General features: G+C 44.4%; 1 protein-coding gene across 1 annotated transcript; it reads left to right on the forward strand.

The window, feature by feature from the left end:
- The first annotated feature begins 794 nt into the window (after nucleotides 1-794).
- On the forward strand, nucleotides 795-9,206 carry YIPF6 (Yip1 domain family member 6). Its single transcript, XM_035113847.2, has 7 exons — nucleotides 795-875; nucleotides 2,193-2,321; nucleotides 3,284-3,362; nucleotides 3,924-3,966; nucleotides 4,814-4,939; nucleotides 6,831-6,988; nucleotides 8,084-9,206. The coding sequence occupies exons 1-7, from the start codon at nucleotides 819-821 to the stop codon at nucleotides 8,197-8,199; spliced, it is 708 nt and encodes a 235-aa protein (XP_034969738.1). The 5' UTR covers nucleotides 795-818; the 3' UTR covers nucleotides 8,200-9,206.
- The last annotated feature ends 6,003 nt before the right edge of the window (nucleotides 9,207-15,209 follow it).

Raw genomic sequence — 15,209 nt, forward strand, 5'->3', positions numbered from 1 at the left:
GAAAGCTATGATTATGGATCTGAAGCATAAATTGTAGCTCCTGTGGTTTTGACCCTCAAAACATTAATCAGGAAAAGTTCACTTTCTTGCCGATTCAGCAGTTTCATGTGGGATTTTATATTTTCTGACTCGCCGATCAAATAGAGGTGGACCCCCATTCGGCAATTCCTGCGATGGCTGAGATTCCTGCATTGCAGGAGGTTGGACTAGATGACCCTCTGTACCCTTGCACCTCTGCAATTCTATAATACTATGGATCTGTATTAGTGGAGGTGGTAGAATAGCAACAACAATAACAGTATAATACCTGGGAGCCACCCTCCTGGGGTTAATATCCTGAAAGGTGGCGTAATATTAACCAAAACAGCTCCTAACGTCCATCAACCTTCCACTGCCTACAACTCCCATCAGGCCGCGCCAGCGCTACCACCGCCCCACCAGTCCAGCGCCGTCCAATCAGCCCGCCGGCCGCGCTAGCTGATAGTGATGGGAGTTATAGTCCAAATTCCCAGGTTGGGGAAGGGACGCTGTCTCTTATAGTCATATCAAAACTTGGGGGAACATAGTGTGCGTTGACTCAGAGTCGTGGGGAAGTAGAAGAGGGGCCCTTATGCTCCCTTATAAGAAATTCGGCTCTCTCTTTCCCCACCAGCGGCCTCGCGCCCTGCACCCCACCTCTGGCTTCAGGCCTATGCCTCCTGCGTTGCTATAGCAACAGAAGCGCCTGACACTAGAAGGATGGCGCGGTATGATGACGCACACGCAGTAGGGGGCGTGGTTGCTGGCCACGTCGTAGCTCCATAGCAGCTGGGTCCAAGATGGCGGCAGCCGAGGAAGCGGCAGCGATGCGGGCTGATGGAGGCACAAAGCCGCTGGTGGGTCGGAAGGAGAGGCGAAGGGAGGGGAGGGGAACCTGCTGAATAAGGCCGCGGGGAGGGCGTGAGACCCCCTCAGGCGCAGGGCTGACCGACGGAACTCCCCGCCACAAGATGGGATGACGTCAGAAGCAGGGCGCTCCTGGACCCCAAGACCTCCTGCCCGACTAAAATGGTGGTGACCCCCACTCCACTCCCCTCATAGCGCTCTCGGAGGGAGGGAGGAGACCAAGGGCAGCCGAACCTCCATGTCCCAGGCAGTCTACCTTTGAGCACCAGCCAAATACTCGGGAAGGGCAGCTCCGGGCTTCTCCACCCTCCTCCTTCGTTGGTTCCCTGGGAGGCTGACAGGAGGCTGGGCAAAGTGGGACCTTCGAGCTGACCCAACAATGTTGTTGTGTTCTTATGTTTAAACTGAAAAGAGGCGAGTGGGGGGGGTGATAACTGCAGCCTCCCTCCCTCTGTGGTTCCAATCTGCATTGCCATCAGCATTATTCTTGCTGCAAATCATTACCAGCCTTTCAGTCATATGTGGGTAACAAAAATTGAAACAAGCTTAGTATTGAAACACAATATTAAAAATAGTTTAAAACAACTTTAAGAAACAGCCCCCAAATTTTGTTGAATCTATATTTGTCAGTGAATATTATTGTTGTTATTATTTTTTAACTTTATATACTGCCCTTCATGGAAGATTCATAGAGCGGTTTACAATATGAAAACACAAAAACACATAACATAATAACAAACAAAAACAATAACCTCCCCCAGTTATTTTATTATTTATTAAATTTCTATGAGAGCTGCAAAAGCGTAAAATAGGATGCTCCTAATTAGAACATGCATGTATCTTGTGGGCAAATGCTGGAATCGTAACAGCACCATGTTCTGCAGGTGTCCGACTCCAGCCTGTTAGCGCATTACAGGAAGTTGGACTAGATAATCTTTGGGGGTACCTTCCAACTCTTAAAATTCTATGATTCATTGGAGGTTTTTTTAAGCAGAGGTTTGATGGCCACCTGTCAAGGAGATGTGCAGGGAGTTGGACTCGATGACCCTAAGGGTCCTTTTCCAGCTCTACAGTTCGGTTATTCAGTGTAGAGCTTTAGTCTGACCTAAAAAGGCCATCATAACCATACATTGTATATTTTGTTTTCCCCAAGAATGCTACCCCTCCCCACTTTTGCATGCTTAAACTTCAAGTGTTGCATCATTTGTTTCAGTCCTTTAAAATTGTAAACTGGCTTGGGTGGTGCAGAAAGGTGGTGCATAAAAGCTAATAATAACAATAATTAAAAGTGTGTTGAAAATATGCAGTTTGCAGGCCTTGCAGATGTGTCAATATCGGAAGATATTCCAGTAGAAGGAGAAATCACAGTTCCTGTGGGATCTCGTTCCCCAGATGAAGACAACTCCACCCTGGATGAGCCGGTTAAGGACACAATTGTAAGTGTCTTGTAGAGGCTGAGGGGTAGAAATTTAAATAATATCTTAAAATGATGCTCTCCGAGTTTCCAAGGGTGTTTGCAATTTATGCAGGTTAATTTTGGGGGTTGGCTAAACCACATCACCTCTTCAACCGAAGATGTGTTTTACAGTAATTAATAATGTGGAAATTTAAGTGGCTCTGGCACACTGCTCACTTGATAGGTGTGTAATAATTAGATTATGCCATAGGGTGCAACCCAAGAGTAAGCTTAGTTTGTAGGGATTCTGTCAGAAGTCATGAAAATAAATGCATCACAGCTCAATCTTATTGTCTGTAACGCAATATCTTAATGTTAACATGGAATGCCATTTATCAAGGCCATTTATCAAGACTATAACTCAGTGGTACAGCCTTGTGTGCAGATGGTCCCAGGTTCAACCTCCAATGGCATGTCCAGATAGGGTCAGGATAGGTCCCTGCCTGGAGCCCTGGAGAGATGTTGCTGCCAGTCAGTGTAGACAATACTGAGTCTTGACTCAGTATAAGGCAGCCCCCTACATTCCTGTGAAGGCATCTAGGAGTCTTGCTGCTTGTTCCAGGCTGAGGGGGTGGGGTTGGTTTGCGTGTGTCACAGTAAACCTGACATTTTTGCTGTTGACGTAGCAGGGAGGCCTGGATCAGACCCATTGTTAGTATCTGGAGTACCCCAGGAGCCAGTTAATCCTTGGGCAGCCCAGCTCTACCACCCAAATGCCCTGTTTTATGGGTCTGCACCAGCAACCACAGATGGTAGCTTCTGCTCACCATGCCTTCAGCTCAGTGGAAGCACTCTGTTGATAAAACCCAACAGAGAGGAACCTGAGCCACGTCCTGACCCCATCCAGCCTGTCAGTTTGTGGGGCGGAGCAGGGGGTTAGCATTGCTCTAATAGCAAAATTTGTACAGCCCAGTAATACACCCCATTGCTCAAACTTTTCAGATGCGGGACCTGAAAGCAGTTGGGAAGAAATTCGTCCATGTCATGTATCCCAAAAAGAGCAGTGCCCTCCTGAGAGACTGTACGTGCCAGATTCATTTCAAAGCTTTGAAACCTGTGGAAATAAATCCACTTTTTTCTCTTACTAACCTGTCTAAAAATCAGCATAAGGAGTAACCATTCAGGTGTGGTGGGGATGGAAGAGAAGTTTTAAGTGAAATATTTGGTGGGTTAAATTCTCCATTTGAAACTTAATGTATTGATACAGGGATTCAACCTGACATTTGTGCCTAAACAACTCAGGCCCCAAATACCCAAAAGGCCACCTTCTTCCCTACAGACCTTCGGGTGCTGAGGGGGCCCAGTGGGTAGCCCTCTGCCTTCAGAGGATACAGACCCATTTTATTTCTGTGATTGCAAGTTGTTTAAACTCTTCTTAAGGTTCTTTTTTAATGTTGTAACCTGCCCTGGGCCCTTTAGGATGAAACATGAGGAATAAATAAATAAATAAATGAACAATTTGATACCCTACATCAAGAGTGACTGGGGAGGCAGTGAGTGGCTGGAGGAAAAGGAAGTCATGCTTTTCCTTAGCTTCCCCCTGCCCCCTTCATTGGTTTTCTCTCTTTTTCTTTTCTTCCAGGGGATTTATGGGGTCCTCTAGTCCTGTGTGTTTTACTTGCCCTGTAAGTACCTGCATTCCTCCTTTCCCCTTCACTGCTCTGGGATTTGTTGGGGGAAACAGCCAAATGCAGTGCTGAAGCTACAATAATAAACCAAAGCAATGTAGAATATGAATAAAACAATGCCACACTAATATTTTTTTTTAAGCCAGCATTTTTAAAGATTATGATTCTCAGGATCCTCATATGGGGCCTACTCTGGGTGTTGGCAGTTGCTGCAACAGACTATGGGCTGCACAAGGGCTTCTCCTTTTTGGCAGAGGGTAAACTTTATTTATTATTTATTACATTTATATCCTAATTTTCCTCCCAGGGAGCTCAAGATGGTGTACAATATTCTGGTCCTCCCTGCCCTTTTGTCCTCACAACAGGACTGAGAGTGCAAGGTCACACCCACTGAGCTACATGGCCAAATGGGAAGATTTGAACCATGGTCTCTCCTAGGTCCTAGCTTGACACTGAAACTATTATGCTACACTGGCTCAACTGCCACTTCCCTCGACACGGCACCAATGTGGCAGTGAATTCTGTTGGTATAGAGGGCAGTGAAGAAGTAACTGCATGTCACCCAGACTTCTTATTTAACTTAATTACAGCACATTGCCCTTTTCTCCAAGGAGTTTGTGGGGGCATACATGATTCTTCCTCTCCTAATTTAATCCCAGTAACAACCCTGTGTGGTAGGTCAGGCTGAGTGACTGGCTCGGTGAGCTTCATGGCTGAGTGGGGATTTGAACCCTGGTCTCTCCCAGTCCCTAGTCTGACACTCCTAAACCACCACACCAGTTCTCCAGATTTGCCCGCTGCTTGCTACTGATCTAATTCCCTTGCTTCCCCACCCCTTCCCCAGAATGCTTCAGGGAGGAGCAGCAAATAGCACGGAAGACAGAGGTCCCCAGTTTGCAGAGGTCTTTGTCATCATTTGGTTTGGAGCCGTTGTCATCACACTGAATTCCAAGCTGCTTGGAGGGACCATGTGAGTGTGTGGTGGGTGGGTGCTGTAACCATGTTCTCTGGTGGCAGGGGTCTGGGGAGATGGGAGAGAGGCAGTCCTCCTTGCAAAGCTGTTCTCCACATCTTCCTTTTTTGCTTGAGTAATGACAAAGAGTCCCTTTGAAAAACAAGAAATCCCTGAGATTGTAGGCAGCCCAGTCAACCTTGATGCCAGGCCACATTCATTTCCAATATCCGAAGAGGGCAATGCAAAACTAGTTTGTAAAACTCTTTATTATATATTTGTTGTCTGTGGCTAAATTGACTATCACTCAGGGATGCAGAAATTATGTTGGACTTTCCCATTCCCACTTGGTTTCAGAAGGCCCTATGCATCCCAATTTCAGAAACGTTTATGCATGATACATGTTTCAACAGGCAGCACCTAACCAAATAAGGTCATATTTGGACCCCACCAAATTTCACTTTATTTGGTACTGATTACATACTAATACCCCCTATTACTAGTGCTCTCTGTTCATGCTAGCAGAATAACCTTTTATAGTCTGACCTTAGATTGCAAACTGCTTTGAAGTTTTTCTTTAACAATGCAGCAGTGTATAAATTTTATGAGATGAAAATAAAATAACTGAACTTTTTCACATTCCGGTGTTCTATCCAACCATGTACAATGGCTCTCTAATACAGGGGTAGGCATGGACCCATGGACAATCCAAGAATCAGCATGTTTTTACATGAGTAGAATGTGTCCTTTTATTTAAAATGCACCTCTGGGTTATTTGTGGGCATAGGAATTCGTTCATCCCCCCCCCCCCCAATATAGTCGAGCCCACCACATGGTCTGAAGGACAGTGGACCGGCCCACGGCTAAAAAAGGTTGCTGACCCCTGCTCTAATAGCATGCCACTAACTGACTCCTTGTTTTGTTTTGTTTTGTTACGTTATGTTGTTAAATATGTTGATTATTTAATAAACCTTTTTTTATAATGTAAAATATAATATCCATTGAGGCCTCTGCCAAAGATGCAGACTGCCATCTGCAGGCTGCACTGTGTGCATTGTCATTTGATAATAGACTATGTTGAGTCTCCCTTTCTGCTGGATGTTTGCACGTTCTGGAAAAAGGGAAATCTTTTTCAGCTGTAAGAGGCAGAACTATGCTTCAGTGTCCCATGGACTCAAATGTCAGTGTTCATATTTGTTTGTAAATGCTTATTATTTCATAAAATTTATACACTGCTTGATTGTAAAAACAAACCTCAAAGCAGGTTACAAAGATACTAAAACAATCAAATTATCAGTGAAAACAGTTTAAAAGAACTACAGGCAAAGGTTACGTTGCAAGTTATCACATGCATTGGCAGAGCGTGCCTAAACCCATCCCATTATGCCCCCTTTTCCTGCCACTTCTGGGTTTGTGGTGATACTTGTGTGCACAGTCACATGTTCTTTGAATGTGCGCAAAATGGGAGTAGACAGTATTGAAAACATTTTTTTAAAAAAAAACCAATAAACTAAAAACAGATTAAAACATACATCAATATTCTGCATGCCTGAGTAGGCTTGTCTAAACACAGTTGTTTCTAGCAGGTGCCAAAAAGAGCAGGGAAGGCATGAGCTTGACGTCAGTAGGCAGGGAATTCCAAAGTAGAGCTGCTGCCCTGCCACTTAGTCATATGTGCTTCTCAAACCGCATAACCACAAAGCCCTTAAGGTGAGATGGCATAAGCTTCGTTGTGAAGCCTCTGGCCATTCATGAGGGGTAATTTATGCCCCCCAATATGCTTCTGGACTGCTGTCTGGAGATCAGAATCCAGAAGCTGACCATTGTGCTCCGGAAGTGAGTGCAATACACCTACCCTTTCTCTTCCTGACACCCACCCAAAATTTAATGCTGTTTCTTCTTTCCCAAGATCCTTTTTTCAGAGCCTCTGTGTCCTGGGTTACTGCATCCTCCCCTTGACGGTGGCTCTCCTGGTCTGCAGGCTTGTCCTGCTAGCAAGCTCTGATACTCCTGGCTTCATTGTGCGTCTCTTAGTCGTGGTGGCCATGTTTGCCTGGTCGACGCTAGGTATGTTTGAAAAGGAAGTGCAGTTTGGAACCTTTTCAGTCCTGTCTGCAAATGCACACATTTAAAGCCCCCATGAGCTCAGCAGGGTTGCGTCCTCCAATTCACAGCTTTGATTTGCTCAGCACTATCAGTAAGTGGCTAGGAGAGCTGCTTTTTAAAACGTTACAGAAGAAGCGGAGCTCGTCTGTGTGGCAATGATGCTCCCCCCCCCCCCGGTTTTCTTCAGGGTTAGCATTTCATTTAGCTTCCTTTCCTACTGTGTACCATTTTTGGTACAAAGGAAAGAAAAATACAAGTCTCACCAAATTCCTTGCATTGAATTCTATCAGCTGGTATCATGTTTGACTCTGGCGTTCTGCTGTCTAATGCACAGAGAAAGCGAATAGAGAAAAGCTTTTCTCCCTCTCGTAACACTCATGGACATCCAGTGAAGCTGAATGTTTGGAGATTCAGGACAGAGAAAAGGGAGTCCTTCCATCACAGAGTTCATAGTTAAACTATGGAACTCACTCCCACATGAGGCAGTGATGGCCACCAACCTAGATACCTTTATAAGAGGATTAGACAAATTCATGGATGAGGAGAAGGCTATTGACTAGTCATGGTTACTAGCCATGATGGCTATGCTCTACCTCTACAATCAGAGGCAGCAATGCTTCTGAATACCAGTTGCTGGAAACCACAGGAGGAGAGAGTTGCTCTTTTACTCAGATACTGCTTGAGGGTCTCCACAGGCATCTGGTTGGCCTCTCTGCAAACAGGATGCTGAACTAGATGAGACACTGGCCTGCTCCAGCAGACTCTTCTTATGTTTTTAAAATGCAATCTAAATTTTCAGGTTGGTGTCCAGTGTTCCTGTTCCATTAATGCAAGGGGCATGTGACAATGGAACATAACTTTCTTGTTACCTCTGCTCCCCATTGCACACCTTCACATAAGCTCTGGAGGGTTGGGAAGTGTCCTCCTGGGAAGATTTTGGGGTGCATGTGGGGCACAGAATAAATGTAGGTGCTGCTGGGTCTGCTGTGGATACAACCACAATTTTCTGCTTTTTCAACTGTTTGTGTGTATTCTAAATATTCCTTCTCTTTTCAGCATCCACCGCTTTCCTGGCAGACAGCCAGCCCCCAAATCGCAAAGCCCTCGCAGTCTACCCCATCTTCCTCTTCTATTTCGTCATCAGCTGGATGATCCTCACCTTTGCCCCATAGTGACACAAAATCAGTGGAGACCTCAAGGATGAATGAAGGTGGCTTCTGTCTCTGTTAAGCCTCTCAGTTGCTGGCTTTCCCCAACATTGCCCTCTAATTTATCTACCTGTATTTATGCTGTGTGTTGGACAAAGGCAGGACTGGTCCCCAGGAGTGTGCTGAAGGTCCCTTTTGTGTTTCTGATTCCTCTGAGAATGCAACTGATGTCTGTCTGCTCTTGTAAATACTGTACCCACGAGGGGGCAGTGTTGCCCTTCCTGAAGAATACTGCTGATGCATAAGAAAGTAGAAATCCTGTCTTGATCCATCAAAGCTGTTGATAAAGGCAGATAGCAAAATATACCCAACCTTAACCAGCTTATCAGAACACTTGGCGCTTTGTCTTCTGTACATCAGGACATTTTCAAATGTGTGTTATCTGTTGATGGGAGAATGCTCGGAGAATGTGCCCTTGAAGTTATACAAAGTGATGCAATAGTTTATGCCAACCATGACACACCTTGTTGCCTCCAGAGACTATAGGACTACAACTCCCATCATCCCCTACCGGCACAGGCATGCTCACCAGGACTGATGGATATTGTAGTCCAGCAACATCTGGAGGATGTTAGTTTAGCAAAGGCTTATTTTTGTGGTCTTTAGCATGTCCACGATAGATTTGCTGCCGCCGCCCCTAATTCTTTGTGGAGATGTGATGCAAGGTTAGTGGTTCCTTCCGTACAGGGAATTATCTCTCTTGAAATGCAAATGTATTTTGGAGTGACTTCTGAAAAGAATGCTTGAGTTATGCTGTCTATAGGTTACATTGTGTTGTGAGTACCTTGTGTTACTTGCAACTTATTGGGCAGATTATACTTTTTCTAACTGCAAAAGAAAACCCACTATTGCCCTTCCAACAGAACTCAAATTAACTGTTACAAATCTTGTGGACAAAGGAAAGAAAAAATAAGCAAATAATCTCAGTATGATTCCCCCTCCCTCCCTCCCTCCCTCCCTCCCTCCCTCCCTCCCTCCCTCTCTCTCTCTCTGTGTGTGTGTGTTTTGTGGCTAACAAGTCAGAAATTGACATGGGAATGCTGCCCAGTCTTAAGTCCCAAGTGACCCAAGTGGTGGTAAATACCTTTTAATATGTCAGGACTTCAGCATTCAGAACACAGCCTATGGGAGCCTGGTTTCTCCTCCTCCTCCTCCTCCTCCTCCCCCTCCTCCTCCTCCTCCTCCCCCTCCTCCTCCTCCTCCTCCTCCTCCTCCTTCTTCTTCTTCTTCTTCTTCTTCTTCTTCTTCTTCTTCTTCTTCTTCTTCTTCTTCTTCTTCTTCTTCTTCTTCTTCTTCTTCTTCTTCCCCCCCCCTTGGTTGAGAAGTAGGGATGTGGGGCAAGCGGTTTCCACGTCCCAACTCCATATAGACATACTATTGCAAGGCAGCTGCAAAAAAGCCACCATCTTGGTGGGGAAGGAAGACTCTCAGGTGTGTGAACTGGGTCCAAGCAATGTCAGTCTGTACTCATCCAGGTGCTAAGAGGCTTGGAGAGTCATGCCCACCCGTCTGGGAAAGGTGCACATAAGCATAAATTTTATGCGTAAATCTCCATCCGTGTTGTGTGTGCCAACATTAGATTTGATGATTATCTACAGCCAGCTTTTGGTATGTCAAGAGGGAGGCATTGGGAAAAGAGCAGTTTTTATTTTATTTTTTGTCATTTGCCTTAAGAGATATGTTATCCAAAAACACTAAATTTTAATATATGATCCATGTTTTCCTCTGCTTGCTGTCTTGCCACTTGCTGGAGGCATGAAAAGAAATCTCTACCCATCTTAATTGTAACTCCAGTCTTGTGTATAGCTCACTGCTGGTGTGTGTGTGTGTTTCAGTTGGGGAGCAAAAGGTGTAAATTGTTTTGATTGCAAACTTTTATAAATAAAAATGCTGAAGAAAGCGTTTGGAATCTATTCTGTCTCCCAAAGCCTGCCGAGTAAAAACAAAACAAAAGCTGCTTTCATTTTCAAATGTAGATACAGTCATACCTCAGTTTAAGTACGCTTTGGTTTGAGTACTTTCACTTTAAGTACTCCGCGGACCCGTCTGGAATGGATTAATCCACTTTCCATTACTTTCAATGGGAAAGTTCGCTTCAGGTTAAGTACAGACTTCTGGAACCAATTGTGTACTTAAACCGAGGTACCACTGTACTTGGCAACATCCAAACTTGTCTGTTTCAACTTTGTACCAACACTCCCAAATCAGGGGCAAGGTCCTGTCTTTTAAGGACCATGCTTCCTAGAACAAGCAACATGACTGAGGTGTACAAAGTGTTTTTAAGACTGAATGAAGATATTTCAGTTGTGGGGCATGCTGGAGGAGGAACATGGTAAATTGAATGTCTTTTGTTGGTGATCTGCCAGTGAAGATGATTACATGGTAAATGATGATAGACAAATCTTGGCTACTGAATTCACTCTGGAAAAAAGAGTGAATGGGAGGCTCTGAACAAGCCGTTTTCTGTTTCAAGAGGCTGAAAAGCTGTCAGCTCTTGGGAACTCTGATGGGATTACTGTAGTGATTTGCGAGCTGAGGAATCAACATCTTGGACCCAAAGCCATGTAAGAAGCCTAATGGACATGGGATCTGCAAAAGTCTCCCTTTCTTAATTATTTCTGAGCCTTATGATTTATAACAGAAAGATATGGAACTGCTGGTGGAAATTTACCTTTGATGCTTGAATTGCTTTCTGCCTTCAAGAAGAATGGAAGTCATTAAACAGCTGAAGGCAGAAGAAAAAAGCCTACTTTAATGGTTTGAGTCAAGGAAGTTTTAAATAAGAATTTTTATTTTTTTTTATTTTAAAAAAATGGATTTTATTGAAGTCTCAAAAAGAATATGCAATATATTTTTAAATGAAATTTAAAAAATCTAATCCAAATAAAAACTCAAAAAAGAAAGAAGAGAGCTTTTGATTCTTCGTCTGTCAGCTATATATAAAAACTTGTTGAAGCACCCACTCCAGGATAACACCCCAAATTCCACTTTCTATAAACCAGTATTTTCTTCAATTATCAAAACCATACAAGTTCATTTTCTTTTTCACACAAAGTCTATAAGAAGTTTCCAGTCTAGTAAATGTAGACAATTATTTTTCTCTGAGCAAACACATGAATTCCACCATCTCAGCTAAGTCCAGTAATTTGAACAACCATTCCTCCACTGTAGGTAATGGTGAATCCTTCAATCTTTGTGCACATGAAAGTCTTACCACTGTGATCGTATATTAAAATAAAGATCCATAGTCTCTAATTGTTTATCCATAAGTCCCAGCAGGAAAATTACCCTTCGAAACCCTCCTTATCTGTAGGTATTTGTATTCAATATTTTTTAGCTTTTTTACATGTCCACCAAGATTCTATTAACACTCTTTTAGGCAGGAATTCACAAACATGATGAGTGAAATCCTGTAAAAAAAAAACCAAAAACTGACAGAAAGGGTCTCATGAGCCAGAGGCTTGTTGAGGCTGTTCAAGAAAGATTCCTTGCGTGTCAGCTGAGCTGTCTCAAAAAAACAACAACACTGAGGAGACCCTCCCCTGATCCCAAAGAGGATGTCCTCTTTGGAAAATGAGAAGGGTCTCCTCATGAGCCAAGAGGGCTCTCCAGGGTGCTCCCCGCTTTTGAGTGAAGATTATCTTGTAACTTTGCCACAGCCCATACAGCAGGCAGGGGTACAGGCTGGAGAGGTGGCCTTTCCAGAGGCTATCTAGTGAATCTGTGTTGGGACATTTGAACTCAGAACCTTGCAATTCACAGCACAGGCGGATTCTTGTAATGGGGGTCCTTTCCTTGCAACACAGAAACCAAAAGATACCTGGAATAACTACACAGCTACATAAAGCTGGATCCGACTGTACCTAGCGCCTGGACCTGATGTGGAGTTGGCACAATATATGCCACATGCTGGTCTTCCCTTCAGAAAAAAACCAAAGAAGAATTCACTGTGTACAAATTTTCAGTCCTGTTCCCCAATGCCGTCTTAAATCAGGCTGAAGACAAAGGACTTCCCAGGGAGCCTGCAAAGAAGAATGGCCCAGTGGGTAGAGTAATCTGATCACACTTTCCCTACGCTAAGCTCTGGCCCACTCTTCTGCCTTCTGCAATGACATCATCTGACATCATCCAATTCTGATTCTAAAATTCTACTGGCCCCTTCCTCAGCATCTGCAGGGTTGCCATAGAGAGGTCAACAAACTTTTTTTTTTTTTTACATCATCATAATTCCGTTGTCTACTCCTTACCGGACGCTTCCTTGGTAAGCACTGGTGAGGCAAGCTTCTCTAATGACCCACAACCCAGTTTCACCCCTGTATAAAGGGAACGTCCTCTTGTCATCATGGCAGGTAGGAAATTGGGTTATCTAGGTGCTTAGAAGGAACCCTCCATTGTCCCAGGGGGCTAGAGAGAATCTGAGAAGCAAGCAGTGAGACTGAGGGTTTGCATCTAGGGAACAGGTGAAGTCTTTGGGCAACTTATAGCTGCATACATGCAGGGCCATCTTAAGCATATCTGGTGCTGTGGTGCGACGATTCCTCCGACGCCCCCCCCCCCGCCCCGTTTCCAAGTGCGCGCACAGGCGCAGCAGCGCAGCACTCTCCTCGCGGCCTGGCGCCCTGCACCACCCAGCCTTGCCATAGGGCCGGCCCTGCATACATGGAAGCTGGGCTAGACAAGAGAAAAGAGGTTTCGGTTCAAAAGCTGAAGGGCACAATTTACCCAAATTAGTCACAGCTAAGTCCTAGGGACACCTAACAGTGCTGAGGTTAGCCAGCCCTAAGGCCTATTCCATGGCTTTTGGTGGGCAATAGATGTGCCCACTAGGTCAGAGGTACTTTCAAAAGTGTGGGTTTATTTCATTTTGCACCACAGCCAATGTGCATTTGTAGAACAGGCAAAAAGAAGGAGTGTGATACAGGTTCCCACCACTCTCAGGCGCCACTACCACCTACTCACTGATCTAATAGCCCAACTGTCCATTGCTTTGCACCCTCTTTTGCATCATAACATTCTCTTGGCCACATAGAATCTTGGGGGTTATACTGTGGAGATGGTGGCAAACCAGTTCATACAACCACAGTTTCCATGGGTGCCCCTCTTTCGGTTGCTGACTTTCTTGGTATCTGATGAAGTGTGCGAAAGCTCATACCAAAATAAAACCTTAGTTGGTCTTTAAGGTGCTACTGAAGGAATTTTTTTATTTTGTTTCTTGGGACCAGTTTGCCTCCCAGCCCACTCAGCCATTTCAGTCTTTGGAACTGACATTCTTAAGGGTGCCACATAATTGCCATTCTGTCTTTGTAGGAGCTTCATCTTTTAGTGTTGCAGTACCTACACTTTGGAATGCACCTAGAGCCAGTGTGATTGTAGTGGTTAGAGGAGTGGACTAGGACCTGGGAGAGACCAGGGTTCAAATCCTTGCTGAGCCATGAAGATGATCTTGAACCAGAAAAGACGCTACCCAAAGGAAGTTTGCTACTCCAATTCTTACTACAGTATAACCAATCTTCTTCACCTGTAGCAAAAACAAGCTGTAGAACTGGGTTTTAACTTAGCTACTCTTGCTAAGTTTAACTTAGACCCTCTTGAATTCAGCAGGCCTTACTTCTGAGTAAACATCCATAGGACCAGGTCCCACAAAGCAATGGATGAAGAACAAATGCTTCTGCTCCAGAGAAAGGAGAAGATTGCAGGCTTCATTCTGCTGCTTGGAGAGAATAGTTTCATTTTAAGCTGATTTGACTGAGCTGCCTCCCTTTTCTCTCAGTCCTGGAGTTCTCTTGATAAAGTTGCAAGGGGAGAGAAATTGCATATAACCAATTGCAAGTTTGCATGTGATGCTCTTCCCAACCTCTTTTTTCATTTCCTGCCTCGACACCATGATGAGCAAAGGAACAGAGAGGCATCTCCCCACTTTTTCAGGTAAACGGTGAGAGGTATAGGCGAATAGCACAGGGTTAGCCTGACCCTTTAGCAAAGTGGGATTGGTACCTTTCCAGCAGGGTGGTGGTGGGAGATGAACACATTTTGGAAACGCTGCAAAAAGGAAGTTTGCTGCTGCAGTTCTTTTTATAACCAATCTTCTTCACATGTAGCAAAAATAAACTTATAAGTTAAGGATGCTGCACCCCTATTATTCTTACCTGGGAGAAAGTGCCAGTGAACTCAGCTGTGCTTGCAATTGTAGACTTAAATGATAAGGTTTTATCTTGGCTACCCTTGATTGGAAGTAAGACCCTCTTGAATTCAGCAGTAAACATGCATAGGATCAGACTGCACAAAGCAATGGATTCATTTCAACCAAAATGCAGTGTGTGTGCATATATACTTCCCCCTGTGTGTAACATAGTGTTTATAGGTCCAGTATACCTGAAGGAGCGTCTCCACTCCCATCGTTCTGCCTGGACACTGAGGTCCAGCTCCGAGGGCCTTCTGACGGTTCCCTTGTTGCGAGAAGCCAAGTTGCAGGGAACCAGGCAGAGGGCCTTGTTGGTGGTGGCTCCTGCCCTGTGGAACGCCCTCCCATCAGATGTCAAAGAGAAAAACAGCTACCAGATTTTTAGAAGACATCTGAAGGCAGCCCTGTTTAGGGAGGCTTTTAATGTTTAATTGTTTTATTTCATTTTTCTGTTGTAAGTCGCCCAGAGTGGCTGGGGAAACCCAGCCAGATGGGCGGGGTATGAATAATAAATTATTATTATTATTATTATTATTATTATTATTATTATTATTATTATTATTATTAAGCAATATAGATGTATATATGAATGATGGGGTGGGGTTAGACAGTGGTTGGTGGGTGTGGGTGTGGGTGTGGGGGAGAGAGAGAAAGAGATGCATAACTGCTCTGAAGGCCAGATCACCTATTTTGCTACTTCTTTAGAAGAATAGATATGTATTCATTATTTGCAGAGAGGACGTACAGAATCTTAAAGGTTTCTATATATCTCTCTACTAGTAGTCTGTGTAGA

Source organism: Zootoca vivipara, chromosome Z (assembly GCF_963506605.1).
Source record: "Zootoca vivipara chromosome Z, rZooViv1.1, whole genome shotgun sequence".
In the NCBI taxonomy this organism is placed as follows: domain Eukaryota; kingdom Metazoa; phylum Chordata; class Lepidosauria; order Squamata; family Lacertidae; genus Zootoca; species Zootoca vivipara.

Excerpts from the sequence above, each read along its gene's own strand:
- YIPF6 (XM_035113847.2), top strand. The coding sequence starts at position 819 with ATGGCGGCAGCCGAGGAAGCGGCAGCGATGCGGGCTGATGGAGGCACA. Across the intron at positions 3,967-4,813 it reads CTGTGTGTTTTACTTGCCCT|AATGCTTCAGGGAGGAGCAG; the intron begins GTAAGTACCTGC and ends CCCCTTCCCCAG. Across the intron at positions 6,989-8,083 it reads GTTTGCCTGGTCGACGCTAG|CATCCACCGCTTTCCTGGCA; the intron begins GTATGTTTGAAA and ends TTCTCTTTTCAG.